Below are 25,167 nucleotides of genomic sequence, written 5' to 3'. Positions count from 1 at the left end.
AGAAAGGCTGTGGCACAAAAAAAGAAACCATACAATGAATGGATGAGAAATAGAGGCGTGGAATAAGTTGACAGGCGGAAGAGAGAGTTATATGTAGAAAGGAAGAGAGAGGTGAAAAGATTAGTAAGAGAGAGTAAGAAGAGAGTGGATGTGGAATTTGGAAGGAATCTGAGTGTAAAGTGGAGGGACTGTAAGAAAATGTTCTGGAATGAGGTGAAGAGAGTAAGACAGAGTACCAATGAAGGTTGCAGGGGAGTGAAAGATAAAAATGGTAGATTACTAGTGGAGAAGGGAGAAAAAGTGAGCAGATGGAGACAACACTTTAAGGAATTGTTGACAATACAGGATGGAAGGAATGTGAGTATAAGTGGTTGGGGAATGGCTGGGAGAAGGGAGGGAGGTGAGAAGACAGGAAGAAATCAGTAGGATAGAAGTTGTGGAAGCAATGAAGAAAGTTAAATTGGGGAAAGCCCCAGGAATTCATGGAGTGTGTGGTGAAGTGCTGAAGCATGGGGGAGAGATAGTAGTAGAATGGATGTGGAAGATGTGCAGATTGGCCTGGGAGGAAGGTGGAGTCCCGGAGGATTGGAAGTCAGGTATAATTATTCCCTTGTACAAAGGAAAAAGGGAAAAAGAAGTGTGTGGTAATCATAGGGGCATTTGTCTTCTTAGTGTAATAGGAAAAGTGTAGTGTTGGATACTTATTGACAGAGTTAGGGAAAGAACAAAGGAATTAGTTGAAGAACAGGGAGGCTTTAGGAAGGGGAGAGGTTGTTTAGATCAGATATTCATTCTTAGATCTTTAGTGGAAAAGTTTCTAGAGAAGGAAAAGAAGTTGCATGTGGCTTTCATGGATTTGGAGAATGACAGGGTGGATAGACAAGGATTGTGGAAAGTGTTAAGAATATATGGAGTAGATGGGAAGTTGTTGAATGCTGTGAAGAGTACGTACGATGGTGCGAAGGCTGCAGTGTGTGTGGATGGTGAACTATGTGAATTTTTCTCTTTGAAAGTTGGGTTGAACAGGAATGTATCATGTCTCCATGGTTGCTCAATCTGTACATGAATGGGGTAATAAAAGAGGTACAAGGTAGGGCAGTGGATGTTGGAGTGGCCCTGGTGAGAGAGGGCAGTGTTTGGAAACTCCCTGTACTGTTGTTTGCAGATAATACTGTATTGTTGAGTGAAGATGAAGGGGAGCTGCAAGGCTTGGTGGATGAGTTAGGGAGAGTGTGTAAGAAACAGAATATAAAGGTGAATGTAGGGAAGAGTAAAGTGATGGTCTTTGAGAGAGGTGAAGTCAATGAATGTACAGAGAGGCTGGATGGTGAGGAAATGCAAAATGTGAGTACGTTTAAGTACTTGGGTAGTGTGATGAGTAAGGATGGAAGTTTGGAGGGTGAAGTGTTTGAAAGGGTACAACAAGGCAGAAAGGTTGCTGCTTCCTTGAAAGCAGTGATAAGAAACAGGGAAGTGAGCATGGAAGTGAAAAAGTTACTACATGACAGTATTATGATACCAACTCTAACGTATGGAAGTGAAGCTTGGACGTTGTTGGAAGGACACAAGTCAAGAGTGAGAGCAGTGGAAATGAGTTATTTAACCCTATATTGGCTAACATGACGATTTCGTCATCCAATTTTCCATTGGCTTTCAATGGGACGGAGTTAAGCAGGACCCCTCTGTGTCAGACCTGACGAATTTGTCTAGGCTCCCTCTCTCAGAGAAAAGCAACTAGAAGCTGATTGGTCGAGTGTTTTAGCGCCCAAACTCAGTCAAGTGTTGGCCACAACATATGCACGTAGTTTAGAGTTTCTTTCGCACTTTTCTCGATCATGGACGAGTTATCAGGTATGTCACTGGTCTCATGTTTATATTTCTGAAACAGGAACACTTACAGATCATGATATAATACTCCGATTCCTGGGTTTTTATTGAAATATAGAATTTGTGAGCAGTTATATTTAGGTGACGTTTTCGTCACGTCAGTCACGTGGTTAGGGTTTTGTCATGTCAGTCATATGGTTTTGACATAAGGATATCTAGCATATGTCTACGGTATCAGGCATGTGTGAAGAATATTAGCGTGTCCCATGTTCTGCCTGATGTTTTCTTTGAAACCTATAGAGAAAATGGAATTGCGGACTGAAGTAAATAGTTTTGTACTCTTATACTAAAGTATACCTGGTAATTACAGGGTTAGATACATCAATCTTTTACTCAAGAGTGAGAACCAGGCAGCTTTGCAGAGAAAATGCAGGAATTGTGCCCGTTGAACAAGGTAATAAGTTGAGTGATGAATCTTCAGATGAGGATGAAGAGATGACAGGAGATGCTGAGTTTGGGTTACCTGACACAGGTGACATCGATCTAGGTAAACAAAAGTAATGTGTGTGTGTGTGTGTGTGTGTGTGTGTGTTGTGGAAACCTATTTTACCCATTTCCTTTTGACATGACCAGTATATTGTAATTGGAAATACAGTAACAACTTATGACACAAGCTTTACTACGTACTTTTTGATTCACATGTTGGTATGAATTCCATTGGAGAAATTTCATGTCATGGATTGTCAATATAATAGTCAAAACTGTTCCTGTCTGGTTTTGGAATCGAATTACTGTTCCAAAGATGTTCCAAATGAAGATACCGAGGAAGTCGTGGTGGAAGACAGGACTGGCAATGAATGCATCACTGAAGGGAACACTGTTGTTATTGACGTTGCACCTGGTAATTTAGAGGTTATTCAAGGTCTTTCTTCTCTTCCATCCACTTCCTCAAACATTGTTAGTACACAACAAGCATCCCCTCCCTCAAGACGAGTTCTTTGGGTCAGGAAAACAGGCACATCCCATTCACCAATGCCAACTTTTATCCCTAATGATGCTGAAGCCTCAAACAGCAGTGACTCTGATATATATTTAGGAAACCCAGTATGGTATTTCAAGAAGTTTTTCACTCCAGATCTCCTAGATAATATAGTCCAGCAGTCTAATCTCTATACTATACAAAAAAAATGTAAACAAACCACTTGATCTTAGTAGGAAGGAACTTGAGCAATGGTTAGGATTACTCATTCATTTCACCATAATCAGAACTTCCCAGAAGTGAAAAATCCTCGTTTGTAATGCAAACGACTTGGATGTAAGGGTCGCACAAACATCAGGTGCATCAAGTGCAATGTCAGCTTATGTCTAAATGAGAAAACTGCTTCCTGGAGTTTCATACCTAGGACAGTATGAGTCTCTCTCTCTCTCTCTCTCTCTCATGGAAGGAGTGAATCGGAAAATTCATGAATTTTCTTTCCCCACATTATAGAAGCGGATACACTTTGTTATATTTGCATTATGTGGCAGATGCATATATGCTCAGAAGGGCCTTATTTTGTTATTATGTGATGTCACATTATCATAAAAGAAGTATTTATGTTTAATTTGTCAAGCCTTCATTCCAGATAAGATGATAAACTGACATGCCTTCAACATTCCAAATATGTAATAAATCTAGATACTACATTCAGTGGCTGGCATATTTCCTTTCCCTGGTGACCAACATGACGAATTAGTCACACGATTGTATAATTGTATAGATTGTATAAATTTCTAAGAAAAATGATTTGGGACCTTTGTCGGGTCCATTTAAGCCTGAAAAACAAAGATTTATTTTGTGGGGCCAAGGAAAGTATATGCGGTCTATATAGGGTTAAGAGGAGCCTGTAGAGTCACATGGAGAGACAGGCTGACAAATGAGGATATAAAGGAGAGTTGTGGTGTTGATGTGGATGTGATAGAATACGTTAGGAGGAACACACTGAGGTGGTTTGGTCATGTGGAGAGGATGGAGGGTGAAAGACTGATGAAGAGTGTGTGTGTGAGTGAGGTGGAGGGGGGGAGAGGGAGGGGGAGGCCGAGGATGAGATGGAGGGACTTTTTTTTTTTTTTAATGCGATGAAGAAGGAACCAAAGGCAATAAGCCCGCAGTAACAGTTCCCTCCAAGAGAAAAACAAAATACAATAGAGAGCCAAATTCAAGAACCGATCATTTTGAGATGCCTGGACACACTGCGTTTGAAAGACTGGAGATCATAGGAAGCAGGAAATACAGACAGAGGGAGACAGTTCCAGAGCTGACCTGTTGCATAAATGAAAGACTGGGAGTAACGATTAACTCTTGCATTAGAGAGTTGGACAGAAAAGGGATGCGAGTTTGCTGCCAGACGGGTGCTATGCACCCGTCATAGATGTGGAGGAATACAGGCAGACAGTTTAGAGGAGCAGTGACCATTAAAGTAGCGATAGAAAAGAGATAAAGATGCAACAGTGCTGCGAAGAGACAGAGGTTGAAGGGAGTCAGTAAGAGGAGGTGAGTTAATGAGACGAAAAGCCTTTGACTCCACCCTATTGAGAAGAGCTGTATGTGGGGAGCCTCCCCACACATGAAAGTTGTACTCCACACAGGGGCGGATAAAACCCCTGTATAGAGTCAACAATTGTGCAGGGGTAAAGAAAGAACAGAGTCAGCTTAGCACACCCAATCTCTTGGAAGTAGATTTTACAAGAGATGTAGTATGATCTTTCCAAGATAAGTCCCGAGTAAATGAAACCCCAAGCATGTTCAAGGATGATGCAGGATTAAGCTGAATATTATTAAACATTAGTGGGTATACCTGTGGAAGATTTTGTCAGGTTGATAGGTGTAAGAACTGAGTCTTAGAGGCATTAGAAACAACCATATTATTTTTACCCCAGTCAGAAATACGAGCCAAGTCAGAAATTAGGTGTGCCATAGCCTCATCCCTTGTTTGTTGAAGTAACTGTTGAGATGGGCGTTGCGGGAACCGAATGGAAAGGTGAAGGGTGGAGTCATCAGCGTATGAGTGGATAGGGTTAGATGTACAGCTTAGATCATTGATGAATAAAAGGAAGAGAGTTGGTGATAGGACAGAGCCCTGAGGAACACCACTGTTGATAGATCTCAGAGAAGAACGATGGCCGTCTACAACAGCGGCTATAGAACGACCAGAAAGGAAGCTAGCAATGAAGGCACAGAGAGAAGGATAGAAACCGTAGGAGGGCAGTTTGGAAATTAAAGATTTATGCAAGACTCGATCGAAAGCCTTTGAGATGTCAAGTGCAATGGCAAAGCTTTCGCCAAAGTCCCGAAAGGAGGATGACCAGGAGTCTGAAAGGTAGGTTGAGATGATCGCCAGTGAAGCGTCCCTGACGGAACCCGTACTGACGATCGGAAAGAAGGTTGTGATACGAAAGATGCCTTAAAATTTTTCTATTGAGAACTGACTCGAAAACTTTCGAAATACAGGACGTTAAAACAATTGGATGATAGTTGGAGGGTTGGGAGTGGTCACCCTTCTTTGGGACTGGCTGAATGAGAGCAAATTTCCATCAAGAACGAAAGGTACAAGTTGACAGACAAAGGCGAAAGAGTTTGCCTAGGCAGGGTGTAAGCACAGAAGCACAGTTCTTGAGAACAACAGGAGGGACCCCATCAGGCCCATATGCCTTGTTAGTCCTGAGGTATATGAAAGAGGGGGGTGTGAGTTGGGAGTGGGGCAATGAAATGGTGGGGGACAGGGCAACGTGGAGGCGATTTGTTTGTTGCCACCCCGTACGGGATTGAGGCGTCTGGCAATAGATAGACAGATAGATAGACATTACAATGGTTTATAACACCAATACACACAGACAAAAAAAACTGATGTTGGTGATTTTTGTAAGTATTTTTGTGAAGGAAACAGGTGTGAGCGGCGTATTGTCTTTCTCTTCGGAGCCGTGACAGTTAACTATTATCAACATTGACAGGCCATTGCTAGGTAACTATTGGGTCTAAGAGGGTGGGGTTTGCATTTCCAGGTGTGTAAGTTCAAGCTCTATTAATTGGGCAAAAAAAATTTAACCTTTGAGCAAGTCGAAAGACAGGCCTGTTTTTGCGTCCTGGGGGGTAGTAGAGGCTGGAGAATTGTGTACCCTAGGAGTTATACACTCAATCCTCGTAAATCGCATATTCATAAATCACGTCAGACTGCCAGCAACCTTAAATCACTGTTAAGTCACGAAAATTGCTGATATAGTCACCCAATTGGGCCTTTTCCGAGGAGAACCGTGGACCACGGAATTCAAACTGAAAATTGCGACCCAACAACCAATCACAAAGCGTCCCTGGTGGCACGTGTGCATACTAATGCCGCCATGTTGTTGTTGTTGTTGTCCCACCTCTCTGCATACTACAGACCGTCGCCGTGGAGTACGAGAGCTATCTGCCTTTTTTGTGCAACTTCCCCCCGCCTCCTACCTGCCATGGCCCCTCCCGACCCCCCATGAAGCGCTCTAAGCAGTATGGCATCAAGAAGCTGCTGCCATTGTTGTACAGTCAATGTTTGGAGCTCATTCGTCGTGCTGAAAAGGGAGAGAAGTTTTCAAAGCTAGCGAAAGAGTTTGGGAAGAACAAGTGTAGAGAGGTTCTAAGTTCTTCCCAACACCACCCCACTGTATTCACTTAAGCAATTTCTTCATAGGATTAGGGTGAGATCCCTTAACACGGCTTTTTCTATTTAATACAGGCACTGAATATTCCTAAATTAGTATGTCTGTCTTTGACTGTGCCTAGATAACTGTAGGTAGGGTGCTATGGAGGCGGGTTGGCCAAAGTCCAGACCCAAATTAATTTTTCACATTAGAGTTATTATTCATAAATCACGGAATTTGTAAATCATGGCAGTGGTCCAGACCCAGATTGGCGCGATTTATGAGGACTGAGTGTATACAGGTGGTCCCCAACTTACAAATGGGTTATGTTCTGAGAAACTGCTCATAAATAGAATTTTTCATTAGTCAAAAATGCTTTTAATACACCCAACCAACTGAACATCATAGCCTAGCCAAGCCTACCTTAACCCCTACACGCCGGGGGTTTTCCGATGTCGCATGCTCCTCCCAATGGGGGATATCCGTGATGGTAAAAAATACCCTTTCTTCAAACCCTAATATCTGCCAAACTATAACAGCTAGAGAAAAAATTAAATATACATAAGACTCATCAACTCTTCCTCTTTCAAATGAAAGTATCCCCAAGTCTCCAGGTGGTCCCGTCAAGGAGTAAGGATAAATTAAAGTTCAAAGGGTGGTGGGAAGACGCTTGCGGCTATACAACCCAACCAGCGTTGCTCTGCGCCCCAAATCGTGACGGTTATACATGTCAACAGGCGCGCAAGGGTTGAATGTGCTTAGAACACTTACATTATCCTACAGCTGGGCAAAATCATTAACACAAATCCTATTTTATAATAAAGTGCTGAATATCTCGTGTTACAGTAAAACCTCGATATAATGGACTTCAAAATACTGGAATTCACTTTTATCAGACTTGAGCGTCCTACCAGAATAAATTCTTATGTATCAGAAAAAGTCTGATAAAGCCAGAAGCGATCCACACTGCCAGACCTCAGTCCAGCTTGGGCTGGGGGATGGTGGAGGATGAGGAAGTTTGGGCGGATTGTCATGGCCTTGATGATGGGCATTTGGTGGGCACTGGGTGGTTGTCGTGACCTTGATGATTGGCATTGGATGGGCTTTGGGCGGTTGTCATTACCCTGATGAACGGTGTTGGATGGGCATTGGATGGTTGTTGAGACGTTGATGATGGAGCTAGATGGCCATTCATGGTTGTCATGATGTTGATGATGGGCACTGGAGTTGGTCAGGATCTTGAGGATGTAGACTGCTGAATATGAGTTGGATAACACGTAATGAAGCAACAGTGCTAATGAAAAAAAAAGTTGGTGCGATCCGGATTTATGTCTGATATAGCGGAAAAATTCTGAGTCAGCAATGGTAAGTCCGATGTTGTTTTTATTGGAATTTCGCTTTTCTCAGAATGGCTTGGGCCCAAATTAGTACATGACTGTGAGATCTTACTGTATTTACTGAATACAGTACTGTACTGAAACCATCGAGTGCTAAAGTCCATGTTCACGTGATATGGCCGTTAAAAGCTTGCCATCTTCATCCTCAGTGGTTATATAGTGCACCCCACACAACGGAAATTCACACAATGTGAATCACCAACAATGCGAGGTCAACCCAGAAAATGCTTATTTTTAACGAATGAGAAATCTGCTAATCGCACTTCCCAAAATGTGAATCAGCTGTATGATTCCAAAGCAAAAATGGACTTCCTGCCACTGATAAGAGTGTCAGGCTGGACAATGTGAGTCAGTCACGTGAAGGCAGGTGGCTGGCAACGAACCAGATTCAGAATGGCAGGCGGCTGGCCAGCTATCTGCAAGCCATCTACCGACTTCCCTGGGTAAACAGACACTTCTCCACACTGCCGTGAGAACAATGTCATACCTTGCATCCTGTGGTTCGTTCTAGTATTGCTGCAGTACCCACCTGTTCATCATGGCCTCACCAAAGAATTCTAAGAGCAAGAGGACGACACTGAAGTTGAAGAGTATGGTTATTAAAATGAAGCAGGAAGGGAAAGAAAACTTGGCAACTAGCAAAGAGGTAGACTTGGGTGAATCAAGGAGACCTCAGCTGTGACAGCAGCAGTGAGAGTGACAACAGGGTGCCTTGCCTTACGAGGCAAGAGTAGACGCCCGGAGCCGCAGATACCCACCCCCCTCCCTACTTAACAAGCCCAGAAATCACTTAAATAAAGGCACATGATGTTCTATTTCTTGTTTTATTTGTTGGTCCAACTAGAAGTACTATCAGACAAAGTATTAGTAGGGTAGAGTGGGCTGGAAGGGGACCCGAAGACCAAGCCCTGGGTGGGCTGTTGTTCACCACATACCATTTTTCCCATAAGTTCTTTGGTTCACATGAAGCAAAATTGTAGAATGCGCGGGTTTCTGCAACCCATAAACTCACATTGTGTGAGGGTGCACTGTACTGAATTTTATCTCGAGTAAATGCCTTCCTCTTCTTTTTCTCACCAGTAGCAGGAGAGAGAGAGAGAGAGGTGGATTTCACAGACGTGATCGATGCACAAAATACAACATAGATACAGGGGGGACAGGGGAGGAAAATGCGGTGGCAACACAGGACACTGTAAAGTAGGTCGTTTACACTAGCAGTTAAGAGGCAGACTAGGTGGTTCTGGCCCATGACAATTCCCCGTCAAGACAATGCCTCGTCAGTAGGCTGAGAATTTCAAACTTACATGTTTATATACAGGTAACATGTGTAGACTACTTGTATACTTTTAATGTATATTGACTGTATGGTTAAATTTACCAGACAAATAAATACTAATGCCTAAAATGCAACCCAATGTTAAACATTGAAGTTCAAGTTATCGTACATCACCTGATTCACATTTCTGTATTATACAACAGGATCTTGCCAATACCGATTTTGGCAATAACGGTAAGTTAAAATAGATACCCAGTTTCCGTAATAACGTTTGGATTTAATCAGTTAACGGTTATTTCGCAGGAAATGTCCAGGCGCATCTTTGATAGCGTTCTTTGGCTGCCATCTTGATGATGATGTTGTTCCTTCAGGTGAAGGTACACTTTACTTGAAGCAGTAGAAGGACCTTACCAACTCAATTCTTATTCCTCCAGTTCATTTCTGTATATTTCTGATTATTTTCAGGGTGGTAAATTACCTTTTCCTGATTAAAGGTTTCTCACTGTTTTTATCATTATGGTCCCTAAGCCATACCTACAGTTGTTTGTTGATGGTGTAATAGGAGAATTTTCCTCAGGGTACTGAAATGTGGATTTTGTTTCTCAACTTGCCAACTGAATGCTAGGTTAGGTTAAGTTAGGTTGGGTTATTAGGTACAGTTAAGCTAGGTTAGGTTAGGTTGAGTTAAATGCTTAGGTTAGGGCAGTTCCTTCCACCATTACAATTGGAAACTCAAATGAGTTGACACAGTGAAACACTGATAAAAATGGGGGAAATAAATTTTGCAAGAAACGTTTATTTACCACCACAGAAATCGGTTAGGTTAGGTTATTAGGTACAGTTAAGCTAGGTTCGGTTAGGTTTAGTTAAAAGCTTAGGTTAGGGCAGTCCCTTCCCCCATTACATAAGTTGACACAGTGGAACACTGCTAAAAACAGAGGAAATAAATTTTGCACGAAACGTTTATTTACCACCACAGAAATAGGGTAGGGTAAGTTAGTTCATTAGGTGCAGGTAAGCTAGGTTAGATTAGGTTTAGTTAAATGCTTAGGTTAGGGCTGTCCCTTCCGCCACTACAATTGAAAACTCGAATGAAGTGACACAGTGGAACATTGTTAAAAACAAAAGAGGAAATAAATTTTGCAAGATATGTTTATTTACCACCCCAGAAATAATTAGAAAAATATAACAGACTCTCATGAAGTACAAGAGCTGATTTCATAAGGTGCTTCTATTGCTTCACATAATGCGTACCTTTACCCTCCTTTTGCTCAAACTTGCTCAAACGCTTACACAGCTCACATGGGGTCACACGTGCACAAGTTTACCGCACTCGGTGGAGTACAGCCATACAGTGCAGAGATGCAAGTGTTACTTTCGCCTCTATAACCACTGGTTGCAAGGGTTGGTGGTCGATAATGGCCTCTGCTGTACCTGTGGGGACTGGGGGTGGGGGTTGAGGGAATGATCAGCTGTCAGAACACCCAGGAAATTCTAAAGTGATTGCCAAAAAAGAACTCAAAGGGAAAAGACAAAGCCACAAGAAGAGTGCAAATTCGGTCAAGGATAAGGAAATGATTGTTGAAATGATTGAAAGTGGTGCACGAAACATTGACATTGTGAAGAAATTGAACTGTCCTGAGTCTACGGTGAGAAATATAAAGAGAAACTTAATGGAGACAAAGAAGAGTATTGTAATGACTAAGAAATATTACAGCAGTGATGGAAATGCCAGGCAAGCTATGAATGACAAAGGTGATAGAAACAGATTGTTAGTAATAAGTGAGTATTATCTAATGAAATGGTTAGCTCGAAGAATGAGGGAAAATGCAAGTGTTAGTGGCCCTCAGATACGAGATCAGGCAAGGGCCTTGTACGCTGCGGTTGCACAAAAGAAAAACATTAAGTCTCCCCCTCCTTTCAATGCCTCAGTAAGGTGGCTACACAAACTTAAGGATAGAAGTGGCACAAAACATGCAGTATATCAAGGTGAGGTTTCGTCAGCTGACTTCGTGGCTGCAGATTTTTTTCCTGCAATTGCCACTCAAATTATTCAAGAGGGAGGTTATACCCTAGATCAGATTTTTAACTGTGATAAGACAGGATTATACTGGAAAAAATCACCCAGATCAACATTTATTTCAAAGAAAGAAAAACAAGCAAAAGGAGTGAAAATGGTCGAGGATCAATTTAGTCTCCTCTTAACATGCAATGCATCGGGTGACTGTCTCATGAAGCCTATGGTGATATACAAACATAAAAGACTCAAAAACTTTTGAGATACAGGTTGTTAAAGCAATTGGACGATAGTTAGAGGGTTGGGAATGGTCACTCTTCTTTGGGACTGGCTGATTGAGAGCAAACTTCCAGCAAGAAGGAAAGGTACAAGTTGACAGACAAAGGCGAAAGAGTTTGCCTAGGCAGGGTGTAAGCACAGAAGCACAGTTCTTGAGAACAACAGGAGGGACTCTATCACGCCCATATGCCTTATTAGTACTGTACTGAGGCCAGTGATGGCAGAAAATACATCTTCTGAAGAAATTTTAATGTTAGCCATGAGGAAGTCAGAGGGGGGAAGTGATGGAGGAACAGCACCGGAATCGTCTAAGGTGGAATTGGAGGAGAAAGTCTGAGTGAAGAGATCTGCTTTATCAGTAGAAGAAATAGCTACAGAGCCATCAGAGTAGAAAAGAGGAGAGAAGGATGATGAGGTAAAGTTGTTAGAAAGGTTTTTGGCAAGGTGCCAGAAGGAGCCAGAAGAGTTCGAGTTAGAGAGCTGAGAGCATTTTGTACGTATGAAATTATTTTTAGCAGAGCGAAGAACAGACTTAGCACGATTCCGGGCAGAAATGTATAAAAGATGTGATTCAGGGGTGGGTTGGCTCCAGTACCTTTTGTAGGCCCACTCCTTGTTGCGGACAGCATTAGAACAAGCGTGATTAAACCAAGGCTTTCGTGCATTAGTCAAAGGATATGAGAAAGGAATGTATGCTTCCATGCCCGAGAGAATAACCTCCGTAATGCGCAAGGCACACCCAGATGGCTCCCGGCCATGGAAGCAATAATCATTCTAGGGAAAATCAAAGAAGTACTGCCTGAGGGCCTCCCAATCTGCAGCTCCAAAGTGCCAGATACAACGTTTTTTTGGAGGGTCCGCAGGCCGCACCGGAGCGATAGGACAGGTTAAGGTGATAAGGTTGTGATCGGAGAAGCCCAACGGAGAGGAAAGATTAACAGTGTAAGCAGAAGGATTAGTTGTAAGGAAGAGATCAAGTATGTTGGAGCTCTCTCCGGATATGGATATAATACAGCTAAGGCATAATGCTCAGATGCGAAATGTCCAGATAATCGAGTGATTACTGTATATAAAAAAGGAGTGCTAACAGAAAGGAATACTTGGCTGTCAAGCACAGGGCTAGAAAGGAGATACTGTACAAGTATACAAGGCAAAATTTGTCTAAATAAACTTTAATGAATAACTTAAATAGTGGTGAATGGAAGAATATGGTGGTCTCCAGCACCTGAGATTAACTCCTCAAGTAGGGTCTCATCTTTGAATCTCTCCAAGCCATCAGAAATCACATATGTTGCACCATCATCGTTGGCAGAAACCAGCTCATTTGTACAATAAAAATGCTTTTTAGCAGAAAAAATGCATTTCAGTGGCAGAAGTGGTGATTTTCATCTCACAGTGATAACAAAAACTGCTATAACCATGTGCAATATAACCAAGAGATCAATGTACTAGTTAAAATACATGAATTTTTTTTGACATTTTGAAATACATCCCTGACTGCCTGTACTTTTTTTTTTTTAGCTTTAATGTATTACCAGTATCTTGGCAAACTTTGGGAAATACAAATTCTCTGAATAAAGTACAATACCTTGTATACTTTTCCATAGGCTCCATCACCCAGCTCCCCAACGATCTCCCAGAATTCTTCAGGACTGTCAAGACGAACATTGTGAAAATGCTTCTTCTTTTTTGCCGCAGATCCACCTTTAAATATGTCTTTGAATTTTGAGATCAGCGGCATTGTTTCTTCAACTTGTGATCACATTATACAGCACTTGCAATGATCTGAAAGAGACAAGAAGAAAAACAAAATGACAACACAACACTTAGCTACGGTAAACACTGATACAGTACCATTGCAAATCAAATCAGTCTTAAAATCTTCAATGCAATGACATCTTACCAAGAATATGACTGGGACTTGTTCTGATGCTCTGAATACAGTATCTAATAACTTATTATAACACCTTAAGTAACAAACTGGTCAATCATTAAAGAGAAAATCAATGTAAAGCTCACTGAAACATTCCATTGGACAGTACTAGATCATATTAATTCTGTCGGGTTCCCATGACTCACTCTCAACTGAATAAAATAATCAATGTTAACTCATTTAAATGCTTAAGTTGTTCCAACCATGAGAGGGTTAAAGGTAAAAATAATTCTGGTAACTCTCAGATATCTATGACTCACTCAGCTGAATAAAATAATCTGGGTGTTAGCTACATGAAAACAGCTAGGTTGTTCACAAAGTTATGCACCTCATTAGCTGGCACAACCCTTAACAGACATGTGGAAGTCACTCAAAGTACACTCACAAAACGCAGGTACTGGTATCCTAATAATCACTTACTGGGCCATATACAGAACAGTAGCTACTTCAATGTTATCTTTTTTTAAGTTTTCTTATAACTTACTGGTACTGTTCCATACTGCCACACTTTTTTGGATTACCAGTAAGTTACTGCTTATTGTGACACATCACTCCAAAACTCAACATGCACAAGGCCACTCACTAGAACAGCAGCTTACACTAAACAGAATGCCATCTTCACTGACTGATGCAACTAACATTATAACTCTCTTGTCTCCAGACACAATCATCAAACACAAAGCTTCCCACATCAACCAATCACTCCCACTGTAGAGACATCCTAAAGTTCCTGTACTTACTAGGCTATGCATACACACCCATGATGTTCTCAACACACAAACATTAATGCAAAGGCCTCTTGTACACACAGTGCTTTAAAAAACACTCACAGGGACCACCTTCAGACTGCTGAAAAAATCACTGAACAGCTAACAAACAACACTGAATTGTGCAAGCCCCATCTGGATCCCCATCTTACGAGCCACAAATATGGAAAAAATATATATAAAGAAAAACACACACAATATGACATTAAGAATACTCTGTAACAAGACGTAACGGTACTGGGTACTGCAATGAGTAGATCCATCATTCTTGTTAGGGCATGGATTCAAGGGACTACCAGTTCACTTTAGTACAGTACCCTTATACTGATGGCCCTCATTAGCTGATGATTCCTTGTGGAAAAGGGAGAATCCCTCATATACAGTAGCTATAATGAGAAGCATACAGCAGTAGGAGAAATAATTTCATCTTTACATGATGCTATCAAAGGTTCTGCAGATAGACCTGACAATACTGACATGATGATGTCTTTGTCAGAATCTACCAGCCACAACCAAATTCAGTCATCTGTAGACACAATCTGGCAACAGCAACAACAAGAAAGACCATTAAAAGATGTGTAATAATAAGCAGTAATAACAAAATATAAACTGTTCACAACCAGCAAGTGTTGGTATGGTCTATCTGATTGACCTGTGCAGCTGAGATGCATGGGCTGAATGGTGTGTGTTTGAATCGCGGTTGCTGATAGGCCGCCAATGATATAAATCTACACCTCTCTTATTTTAACACATATACTTTTAAACTGCCTTCAATATAAGCTGCCAGATTATAATTATATGGAATAACTTCCGAACTGAGTGAATTTTTCTCTTTGAAGGTTGGGTTGAAACAGGGATGTGTCATGTCTCCATGGTTGTTCAATCTGTACATGGATGGGGTAATGAAAGAGGTACAAGGTGGGGTAGTGGATGTTGGAGTGGCCCTGGTGAGAGGGTAGTGTTTGGAAACTCCCTGTACTGTTGTTTGCAGATGATACTGTGTTGCTGAGTGAAGACGAAGGAGAGCTGCAAGGCTTGGTGGATGAGTTTGGGAGAGTGTGTAAGAAACGGAATCTAAAGGTGAATGTAGGGAAGAGTAAAGCGATGGTCTTTGAGAGAGGTGAAGTCAGTGAATGGACAGCGAGGTTGGATGGTGAGGAATTGGAAAATGTGAGTACGTTTAAGTACGGTACGTAGGTAGTGTGATGAGTAGGGATGGAGGTTTGGAGGGTGAAGTGCTTGAAAGGGTACAGCAGGGAAGAAAGGTTGCTGGTTCCTTGAATGCAGTGATAAGAAGCAGGGAAGTGAGCATGGAAGTGAAAAAGTTACTACAAGACAGTATTGTGATACCAATTCTAAAGTATGGAAGTGAAGCTTGGACGTTGTTGGAAGGACACAAGTCAAGAGTGAGAGCAGTGGAAATGAGTTATTTAAGAGGAGCCTGTGGAGTCACATGGAGAGACAGGCTGACAAATGAGGATATAAAGGAGCATTGTGGTGTGGATGTGACAGGAAGCGTTAGGAGGAATACACTGAGGTGGTTTGGCCATGTGGAGAGGATGGAGGGTGAAAGACTGATGAAGAGAGTGTGAGTGAGGTGGAGGGAGGAAGAGGGAGGGGGAGGCTAAGGATGAGATGGAGAGATAGGGTAATTTCGCCAATTAGTACACAAAATTCACAAGTGTTTTTTTTCTCGCAGTCATCACTCTGATATCATAAGCCTTACATTATTTGTTATGATATGAATATGTAAGGATATGATCACTCCTTATCAGAAAAAAAAATAATTAGATTAGGTGCACTTACTTGTGTGACAGAAGGGTTGAAAGTTGATGCATACAGATAGGTCAATCCATCCCTATTTATTGCGCACCTTCTCCAGTTAGTACTCATTCATTCATTCATTCATTGCCAGACGCCATGTATCCCAAACGGGGTGGCCAACGGTTTAGAGTTAATTGTTTTACAGGGAGGGGCACTAATCCTCCACCAACCCCACTTGACACGTAGGGATGCCAACAGCATCTGGTGTTCCCAGGCGGTCACCCATCCAAGTACTAACCAGACCCAACGTTGCTTAACTTCGCTGATCGGACGGGAAGCGGTGTACTCAACGTGGTACTCATTACACTATAATTCCAAGATTCTTTAAGATATTGTTCTATCCTTTCTGATGGTTAAAGTCTTACATCTAATGAACATTCTGAGATAACCATTGTTTATTAATAAATTTTTTTTGCCACTCTCTTCAAACCAAAAATGAAAAAGAAAGTCGACACTGAAGGTCTCTCTTATTCTCTAACACAGTCTTATCAAACTTTCAAGAAATACAATTTGTTGCTTAGCAATGAGTAAGTCAGCGATTTTTATGTTTCTGAAAAGACTTACTGGCCTATTATAGCAAAGCAAACATTTTCAAGAGGAAACAGGCAAACTGGTATTTTGAAAAGAAAAGGCAACATGAAGAAAAATTAAACACTAACTTATTTTGCAAAATAAGAAGTCAATGAAGCAGTAAGTGATGTAGGAAATTTAAAACCAAATTGTCTGTTCTTAGTTGTAGATTCAGGTGCCTCCAAGACTAACAGTTCTTCTTTCTGTACTGGATATGAAATTACTTCTATGTCAGGGACGACATAGAATCCTTCAAACTTCTCCTTCAGGAAAACACTGAGAAGCCACCAGGATCACTGTTCTTAACCTGTGTGTACAGAACAAATGCAACATGCAAATCCAGATTTGATATTTTCTGGTGACACATGTTTTGAATAGATGGGCATTAATACCTCTGCAAAATTGCCTTGAGACAGTACCTGGTCAGGATGTTCGTGTTCCCACTCTTTCACAGCTTTTGTCCGTCCCCTTTTCAGTGGTCCAAATACAGCCACATCAAGCGGCTGCATGAAATGTGTTGCGTTTGGTGGTAGTCCATAGAGTATTATTTTCAGTTCATTGAGGGTCTTGGCAAGATGGCAATTGCTTCTTGTTTCATGCCAGTCTGTCCACACAATTACAGGAGTTTGCACATTATTGGCATTAACCCGCCGAGTCCCGGAGACGTGAATTCACGTCCTCACATGATGTGCACTCATATCCCGGAGACGTAAATTAACGCGGCAACATTGCAAGGTCCCTAATTTGCACAATTTTCAATTTTCGCGAGTGATTTTTGACACGTATACACAGGACACCTTCCTCTATTCCTCTACAAGATGCCAAGCAGGGACAATGCCTTACACCACATAACCTCCCCCCCCCCTGCATGCCATTGTCTCGGCAATTCACCTGTTACCGGTGACCTGGCCAATAAAGACATTCGGGGCCAGAGTGATTCCCCATTCGATGACAATGTGCAGGACAAAGTTTACATAGCATTAGAGGAAGAAACAGTCAGAAATGATGATCAGGTAATGTGGGAAAAAATGGTCATGAATGGTGATGAGTTAGTGAGTGAAACAATGCTTATAATACCTACATTACTGTTTGAAAACCAATATACTCTTGTACTACATATAAATTCGTACCAAGTAAATAAATAAATACTGTTTATGAGTGGATAAAATAGTTACCCTCCCATAGAACTCGTTTTCTTTGGTGCCAGATTGTTAGAAAACCCAGTCAGGTAAGGAGGTACTCGTACCTGGATTGAGTATTTTTAACCTCAGGTAAGCGATTTCTCTATGAATTTTCGATGTTTCACACCAAAAGCGGATGTTTGAACCCCCCCAAAAAAAAGGTAGAAAAATGTCGGGATGGGGCGGGTTAAGCCAGTCATAAAAATCATTACACAGATATACAATGTTTCAAAGGTTATGTACCCCTTCTCACTTTTGCCAACTAAGAAGTCATAGCCACTGGGGAATTAGTCGGCAATTCCAAAGTTGATTCTCTTTCTGGGGTATATTATCATAGGTGGTGGAACAGACCCGTCTGTACAAATACAACCCAACACCGTGATGCTTGTTTTTTGGCAGATAGACGACTCCTCAAACACTTGCTTTGCCCCCTTGTATGTGCGTACAAATTATTAGTGTATGCGTACAGATTATTTGTACGCACGTACAAAAAGCAAGACTGGAATGTACAGATTATTTGTACGCACGTACAAAAAGCAAGACTGAATGCGTACTAAATAGTTATGGGGTAGCATAAATTCGCCGAGTGGTCACTCAGCCCAGTTCATAGGAAAACCTCTCTTCTGATGTAGGCAACTAGGGTGAGGGTACAATGTTATGTGGCTGGTGGTTACAACCTTCTAAACCAAGTCCAAATACCTGCGTACTAATTGGTTTTCATAGCTATGAGTCTTCCAATTTGTATGCACCCACTCTCCCTTCCTCACGCTTACAAAAGCTCTGCAGTTTATATAGTTAACTACAGTTTAACTCTCTGGCCATTCATCTGAAACATAAAAATGTAAATATATTACTCATAGCATGCTCAAAATCTTAATTCTCCCAAAGTCATCAACCTTATGGATTGTGTAAGAAAACAACAACTTTTCTCACTTCCTTGGGGAAGCATTATTTTTATACCACTTCCAACTACAACAGAGGGATACAACTTTCTATAAACTTAGATTGGTCATTCATGTTTCTTAGTAAATGTTTTCACTTCTGTAGCTCTGCCCAATTTTCCTAGGCAAATTTTTTTTCAAGGTATGAGTACTAATTGGATAGGTGCGTACGGATTGGCGAAATTACCCTATATGAGAGAGGGGTGTGTGAGCTGGGAGCGGGGCAGTGAAATGGCGGGGGACAGGGCGACATGGAGGCGATTTGTTTGTGGTCACCCCAAACGGGATTGAGGCGTCTGGCAATAGATAGATAGATAGACTTCCGAAGCTGAAGAGATCAGAATTAGCTTTAAAAGTTTATTGTTATCAAAGAAAATTGAAGTTGCTTATAAAGTTTCATAAAACAATGAGTGACGTTTGAAATAAATTATCCACCCATGGTGTACATCCACGTCTGCATGTTGCAATACATCCACGCACGGTGTACACCTATGTCTGCATGTTGCGCCATAATATCCGCCCATGGTGTACAGTTTCGTCCACATGTTGCACAACAAAATATGCCTCCATTTACTTCAATGACATCATTGGCGGCCAATCAGCAGCCATGTATCAAACACAACCTATTTGCCCCATACATCTCAGCTGCACAGATCAATCAAATAGACTATAGTGATGATCAGAAGCGGCACTGATGGTGGGAGGAATCATGTGAACCCAGACAGTGTAAGGGATGCCCTTGGCTTGGTACAGGTTGATGGCAGCCTGGGGACTAAAGCTGGCCATCGTATAATGAACTTTTCTTCCATGGAGGCCAAAAGTAGGGATGTGCCGATAGTACTGGTATCGGTATTGGCCTTTTTTTGTAGTGTTGGTATCGGCATCGGCAAGGTAAAAATATCGCCAATACTCTGATATGTTTCTGGTTTATTATGTGATTCAAAATACTCATGTTTCATGACTGATAAACAGATGGTTATGATATTATATTACATTATAATTACATGTATGATGTAACATTGTCATGTTAATTACTATACTGTATTGCTCCTGCATTAACAACACTCACGTTACCGGCATCAAATCAAAATAAAATCAAATAAAATCAAAATAAAAAAGTATCAGTATCGGCCATTTGTTAGTATTGAAGTATCACTATCGGTATCGGTTGAAAAGTGGCTATTGGTATCGACTGAAAAGTGGGTATCGGTATCAGTATCGGCCAAAGTCTTGGTATCAGCACATCTCTAGCCAAGAGTAGTGCAAATGACGAACTGAATAACAGCTAATTTGGCTAACTGCATACTGATATATAACTGGCAATGAAAATGTTGCCAAAAATAACCATGACAGACCTCTCACCTTCTCTGGAAGACTCAAACATCATTCCCAGCATTCGTTTCGTTTCGTTTTTGAAGACTCCAACGTGCTTTCAAGTGTTGGCCTTGGTCACCTAATGGCAGCTCTCCATGCTGCTTGATCTCTGGCAGCTCCCCTATTCAGTCCCTTATCCTTAAGGTCACACTCAATGACCTCATCCCAGGTCTTTATCAGTCTACCTCCCCCAACCCTATCCCTAACATTAACAATTATCACTTTCTGCACCCAATTATCATTCCCCATCCTCTACACTTGCCCAAACCATCTCAATCTACCTCTCCTCATCACAACACCAATACATTCTAGTCCCATCCTATCCATCAACTCTTCCATCGTAAACCTAGCCCCTCACACTCAGGGAGGCACTGTCCATCCACTTAATCACTGTCATTTCTGTATGTTTGAGCCTGCGAATATCCTCTTCCTTTCTGTCCATGTCTCACTACCATACAGCATTACACTTCTAACACATGCTGCACACAAAGATACTTAGCATGGAGGGAGAGCCTTCTCAGTGTCAGAAGAGGCAAAAGCTCCTTGAAATTCTTCCAACCACCCCTCACTCTAGCCACAGAGCAAGCTCCAGCACCACCTCCAGTATATACATAACATGTCTTCAGAATACAGTAAACCCTCCAATATCCGATGTAATAAAGCCAAAGGCATGTCCGGATAGTGATCCTGTCCGGATATTGGGCCCCAGCCTCCTGGATTTGTACTTATGGACCCTAACTCAGAAAAACACCTATACAAATCCCTCTGGACATGCATTGCACCTTTAAGACCCAAATCACATCAATAAGGGACATAAAAGACTGAAATAAATGCAAAAGAACCATAAAATAAGGTTTTAGAGGTAGGTTTATACAATATTAAACATTCTGGGTACTTACAACAAGGCCCTGGCTCCTGGACTGGTAGTTATGGACCCTAACCTAGCCTAACTCAGAAAAACACCTCCCTACTGCACATGCATAGCACCTAAGACACTATTCACACCAATAAGGGACATAAAAGAGTGAAATGAGGTGTTAGAGGTAAGTATGGAAAATACAGTACAACATAAAACATTCTGGGTACTTACAGCAAGACCTTGGCCATCTCGATGAATAACCCGCCTCCTCTCAGACTCTGACAGTAAGAAGGAGTTCCTGAAGCACTTGCAGTACACTGTTCATGACGTCTTGCACAGAACTTAGTCATTTGTACTCAGAATTCCATTCTCTTAACACTGCGCACTCTAGACTTACTTGCGGTCCATTGTACCTTAATGAAATAAGTTTTCCACTCTGCACTTAAGTCTTTCCACTCATAAAACCATTTTCTAAACAAACACACTCTAGTTAATTTATGTTACATTGACAGTTCATTAAATCTTTGTAATTTCACTCAGAACTCAAATTCCTTAACACTATGCACTGTTTTTTTTTCACTGCACAACACTGTAAATTCCCGTGTGGTCTAGTGGAGAAGTTCTTGGCGTTTAATCACTGTCAGAGTCTGACAATAGCACATGCAGGTGACCTAGGGGTGCACTGCTGGTTCCTGGTGATAGCGTACCCACTGCAGACGACTCTGAAGAGAGGAGCAAACTCACGTCGAGTGGTGACTCCACCGTGCCTGATGTGCTGGGCTGTGGCTCGGAGCATGAGGGCCTGTCTTGGGGAGGCAATGGAGTGGAGCCAGGGCTGGGCACAGCGGGGGTCACGGGCCTGAAAAAGCTGTCAATGGTTGATTGACACAAGGAACGACGATTTTGACGATTAATGATGCGCTGCCTGAAAGCGCGCACTTCCTCCACAAGTCCCAAGGGCCCCATCTCCCTGTCGCAGTCCGGGTGCTCCAGGTAGTCCAGAACGAACTCTAGGTGTTCCGCAGTGCGCTCAGCTTGGGGATGGCTGAAGTAGTGTCACGCTGAGAGGAGTCCGCATCAACGTCGCTGTCCTTGTCGGAATCTTCAAGCTGGGTACCGACACCTGCAACTGAAGATGCGATCTCGATATCAATGTCTGATACCCAGGATCGCCCTCACTGTCATCCAACCACTCACGCACTTCGTCCACATCAACATCATCCCCATGCGCACATAGACGTGCATGGAAGTCATCCATGTCAAAACCTAGGAAATCGTGCTCCACATCCGTTCCGAGAAGCAGACGAGACCAACCATTTTCTAGAGTCTTGACAGGGATTTCCTTCTATGAACTGGCCCAGTTGTAGATGGCAGACTTGATATTGTAGTGGCGAAAGTTTTCCAAAGTCTGCTGGCCTCGCGTGTCCCGTCCCTCCCTAAGCTTGTCCTCGTCCTCGAGAACAACCATCACCTCGTCCAGGAGCTTCCAGCGGTACAGCCTCTTCATTGCCACGATCACTCCTTGGTCCATTGGTTTGATGAGAGCAGTAGTATTAGGTGGCAGAAACATGCACCTAATGCAGCCATTTTCAGCCACCAAGTCCTTGTCACACGGGTGGGCATGTGCATTGTCAAGAAGGAGGGCCTTTACCTGGTTGCATGGGATTCCTAGTTTCTCCGTCTGGTAATGGATGACCTTGACGAAATGGTGGTGGAACCAGTCTTTGAAGATGTGGGCTGTGAACCATGCCTTCAAGGAATGGTACCAGATGACAGGAAGGGCATCCATCACCCCACGAAGACACCGAGGCTGCTTTGCACTGCCAACAATAATGGGCTTGAGCCAGTGCATGCCGTCAACATTGGCACAACACAAAGCAGATATCCGTTGCTTGTAGAGCTTGCGGCCAGGTACACGCTTCTCCGTCTTCTCGGCTAGAGTGATAGAATAAGCCAGTTTCGTCAGCATTGTAGACCTGACCGAGAGTGAGGCCCTCCCTGTCGATCAAGCCCTTCACCTCGTGCCGAAACTCCTCTACTCCATCCTCACTGGCGTCCAAAGCTTTGCCATGAGACTTACGGTTGGTAAGGCCATGTCGTAACCTGAACGCGAAGAGCCAACCTTCGGATGCCTTGAAGTCTAGGGAGTTGTGAAGCCTTGCGAACTTCTCAGCAGCAGCCTTCAGCTCCGTGCCACGCACCATCACACCAGCAGCACGTTGCTGTCGATACCAAATCAACGTGGAGCGGTCGACTTCTGCATACTTGGGAGTATACATCACCTTCCTCTCCACGTTGCGTTTGCTTTTCGATGAGAAGTCAGCCATGTACTGCATGAGTCTGTCACAGGATCTCTTGTTATCAAACAAAGTAGATCGGGCCAGGTTGAATTCACGGAGGATGCGTGAGGTAGACCATCCTGCATCCACCTTGTCCAATATCTCCATATTCTTCACCAGAGACAAAACCACTCTCTTCCTCTTCTCAGGCGGCGGAGCCATCATCACACACACGAAGGAGAGGCACGACAACAGCAGGAGAACCTGCAGCAGGTAAGGCACCACCACAAAAGCGAGCAAGTGGGCAGCCATAATGACGAACGTGAACACACAACAAGAGACGGGCGGTAAGTGGGGAGGATGCAGGGGCGCTCTAGCGGACGTCGGCGAAACAACGCACCAGAACACAGCTGGCCCACGCCGCGCATGACAACTTCAAATTACAGGCCAGAAAAAGTCGGATTTTTTTCGAATTTTTTGCGGTTTTTGGCCCATTTTGGGAATACTGGATCCCGGGACTAAAATGTCCAGCTATTGGGGATGTCCGGAAAATGGGCATCCGGATATTACAGGGATTACTGTAATAAGCTCTTCCACACATTCAAGAGACTCACCAGTAAGTTCAATCCTTTCACACCTGACAATCTCCACCTGCTCTCCCTGACACACCGTACACATTAAATCAACACTATCTCGCAGTCTACCTCTAGGACTAATACCACCACATCTCCTATGCACCCACTTATCACAGACACTGCACAAGATGGAACTACAGCACTTCCTACACCTGTGTGGCAAATCGCACATGGCCACTCTCCCTCTTCTTTGACAGTATTGCCACCAGCCCTAAATATATACCAACACTTTTGTTTTATCTGCATTTACTCTCAAGCCCTTGTGCCTCATACCATCTCTCTACTTCCTAAATCTTTCCTTTTCCTCCCTTTCATTCTCTGCAATCAACACCAAATTATCAGCATATGGTATATACATCTCCCACAGGAGTCCATTTCTGATATCAGTCAAGTGAAAGGGCTTCAAGTACCATGATAAACAACAATGGGTTCAAAACTGACACCTGGTGCACACCAAAATTCACTGAAAACTCATTACTCAAATCTCAATTCACTCGAACCACCCTAATCAGCCGCTCCTCGATCCCGAGCTTTCTCATTGCCCACTTCACCACCTCTCTAGGACTCTGTCAAAGGTCTTCTCCAAATCATCAAAAACAAAGCAGCTACAGTTCCTTTTTCTTTCCATTACATTTTTCCTGAAGCTGTTGAACAATGAACATGGCATTAGTGGTCCCTTTGAATAGCATAAACTCAAACTGTATCTCATCAATAGTCACTCTTTTTCTAATCATACCTTCTAGAACTCTCTCCACTACCTTCATTATCTGGTCTAAAACTTTTAAGACACTATAATTTCCTCTTTCCAGGGCATCTCCCTTCTCCCTATACACATTTACGCTCTTCAGCCAACCATCTAGGACAACAGCAATCCCTCCATGTCCAGAAAGTGGTCTCGTCTGGATAGTGGGGCCCCAGCCTCCTGGACTTGTACTTAAGGACCTAAACCCAGCCTAACTTAGAAAGCCACCTAAATAACTCCCTACCAGATATGCATAGCACCTATTTAAGACCCTATTCACACCAATAATGAACATTAAGCATGAAATAAATAAAAAGGAACCAACGAATGAGGAATTAGAAATGACTGCACCTCAGCCAGAGTACTTACAGCACGTCTATGGCCACCTTCCCTAAGGTTTTGGCTGTGGTGAAAATGCTCTTGAAGCACGTACAGTAATCCAGTGTTGTGCTGCACTTACAGTAATTCTTTGCACTGTGGGTTGTAATTGTATAACACAGCGTATTCAGTTAACTGCACCACGCCAGTTTCAACCGCCAGTTTGTACTCCACAGTTAATCCTTTGCACTCTAAATTCTAATATCTTAACACTGCACAACACTGTAAATTCCAG

The 25,167-nt window shown here is 42.6% G+C and overlaps 1 protein-coding gene and 1 pseudogene across 2 annotated transcripts in view; both read right to left on the bottom strand.

Moving 5' to 3' along the window:
* Slik (Sterile20-like kinase) overlaps window positions 1-13,202 on the bottom strand; it is a 452,675-nt gene extending 439,473 nt beyond the window's left edge. For both annotated transcript variants that reach the window (XM_080282573.1, XM_080282574.1), the window contains exon 1: window positions 13,038-13,202. In XM_080282573.1, coding sequence (XP_080138699.1) covers window positions 13,038-13,190 — 153 coding nt within the window. In that variant the 5' untranslated portion in view covers window positions 13,191-13,202. The remainder of the gene's footprint in view (window positions 1-13,037) is intronic.
* A 2,959-nt stretch (window positions 13,203-16,161) lies between these two features.
* On the bottom strand, window positions 16,162-16,279 carry LOC145413025 (5S ribosomal RNA; annotated as a pseudogene).
* Between the last annotated feature and the right edge of the window lie 8,888 nt (window positions 16,280-25,167).

The sequence above is a fragment of the Coenobita brevimanus genome, chromosome 94 (genome assembly GCF_032717465.1).
Source record: "Coenobita brevimanus isolate Jiangsu-jjx chromosome 94, ASM3271746v2, whole genome shotgun sequence".
Classification (NCBI taxonomy): domain Eukaryota; kingdom Metazoa; phylum Arthropoda; class Malacostraca; order Decapoda; family Coenobitidae; genus Coenobita; species Coenobita brevimanus.
This window is presented reverse-complemented; position numbering and strand designations above follow the sequence as displayed.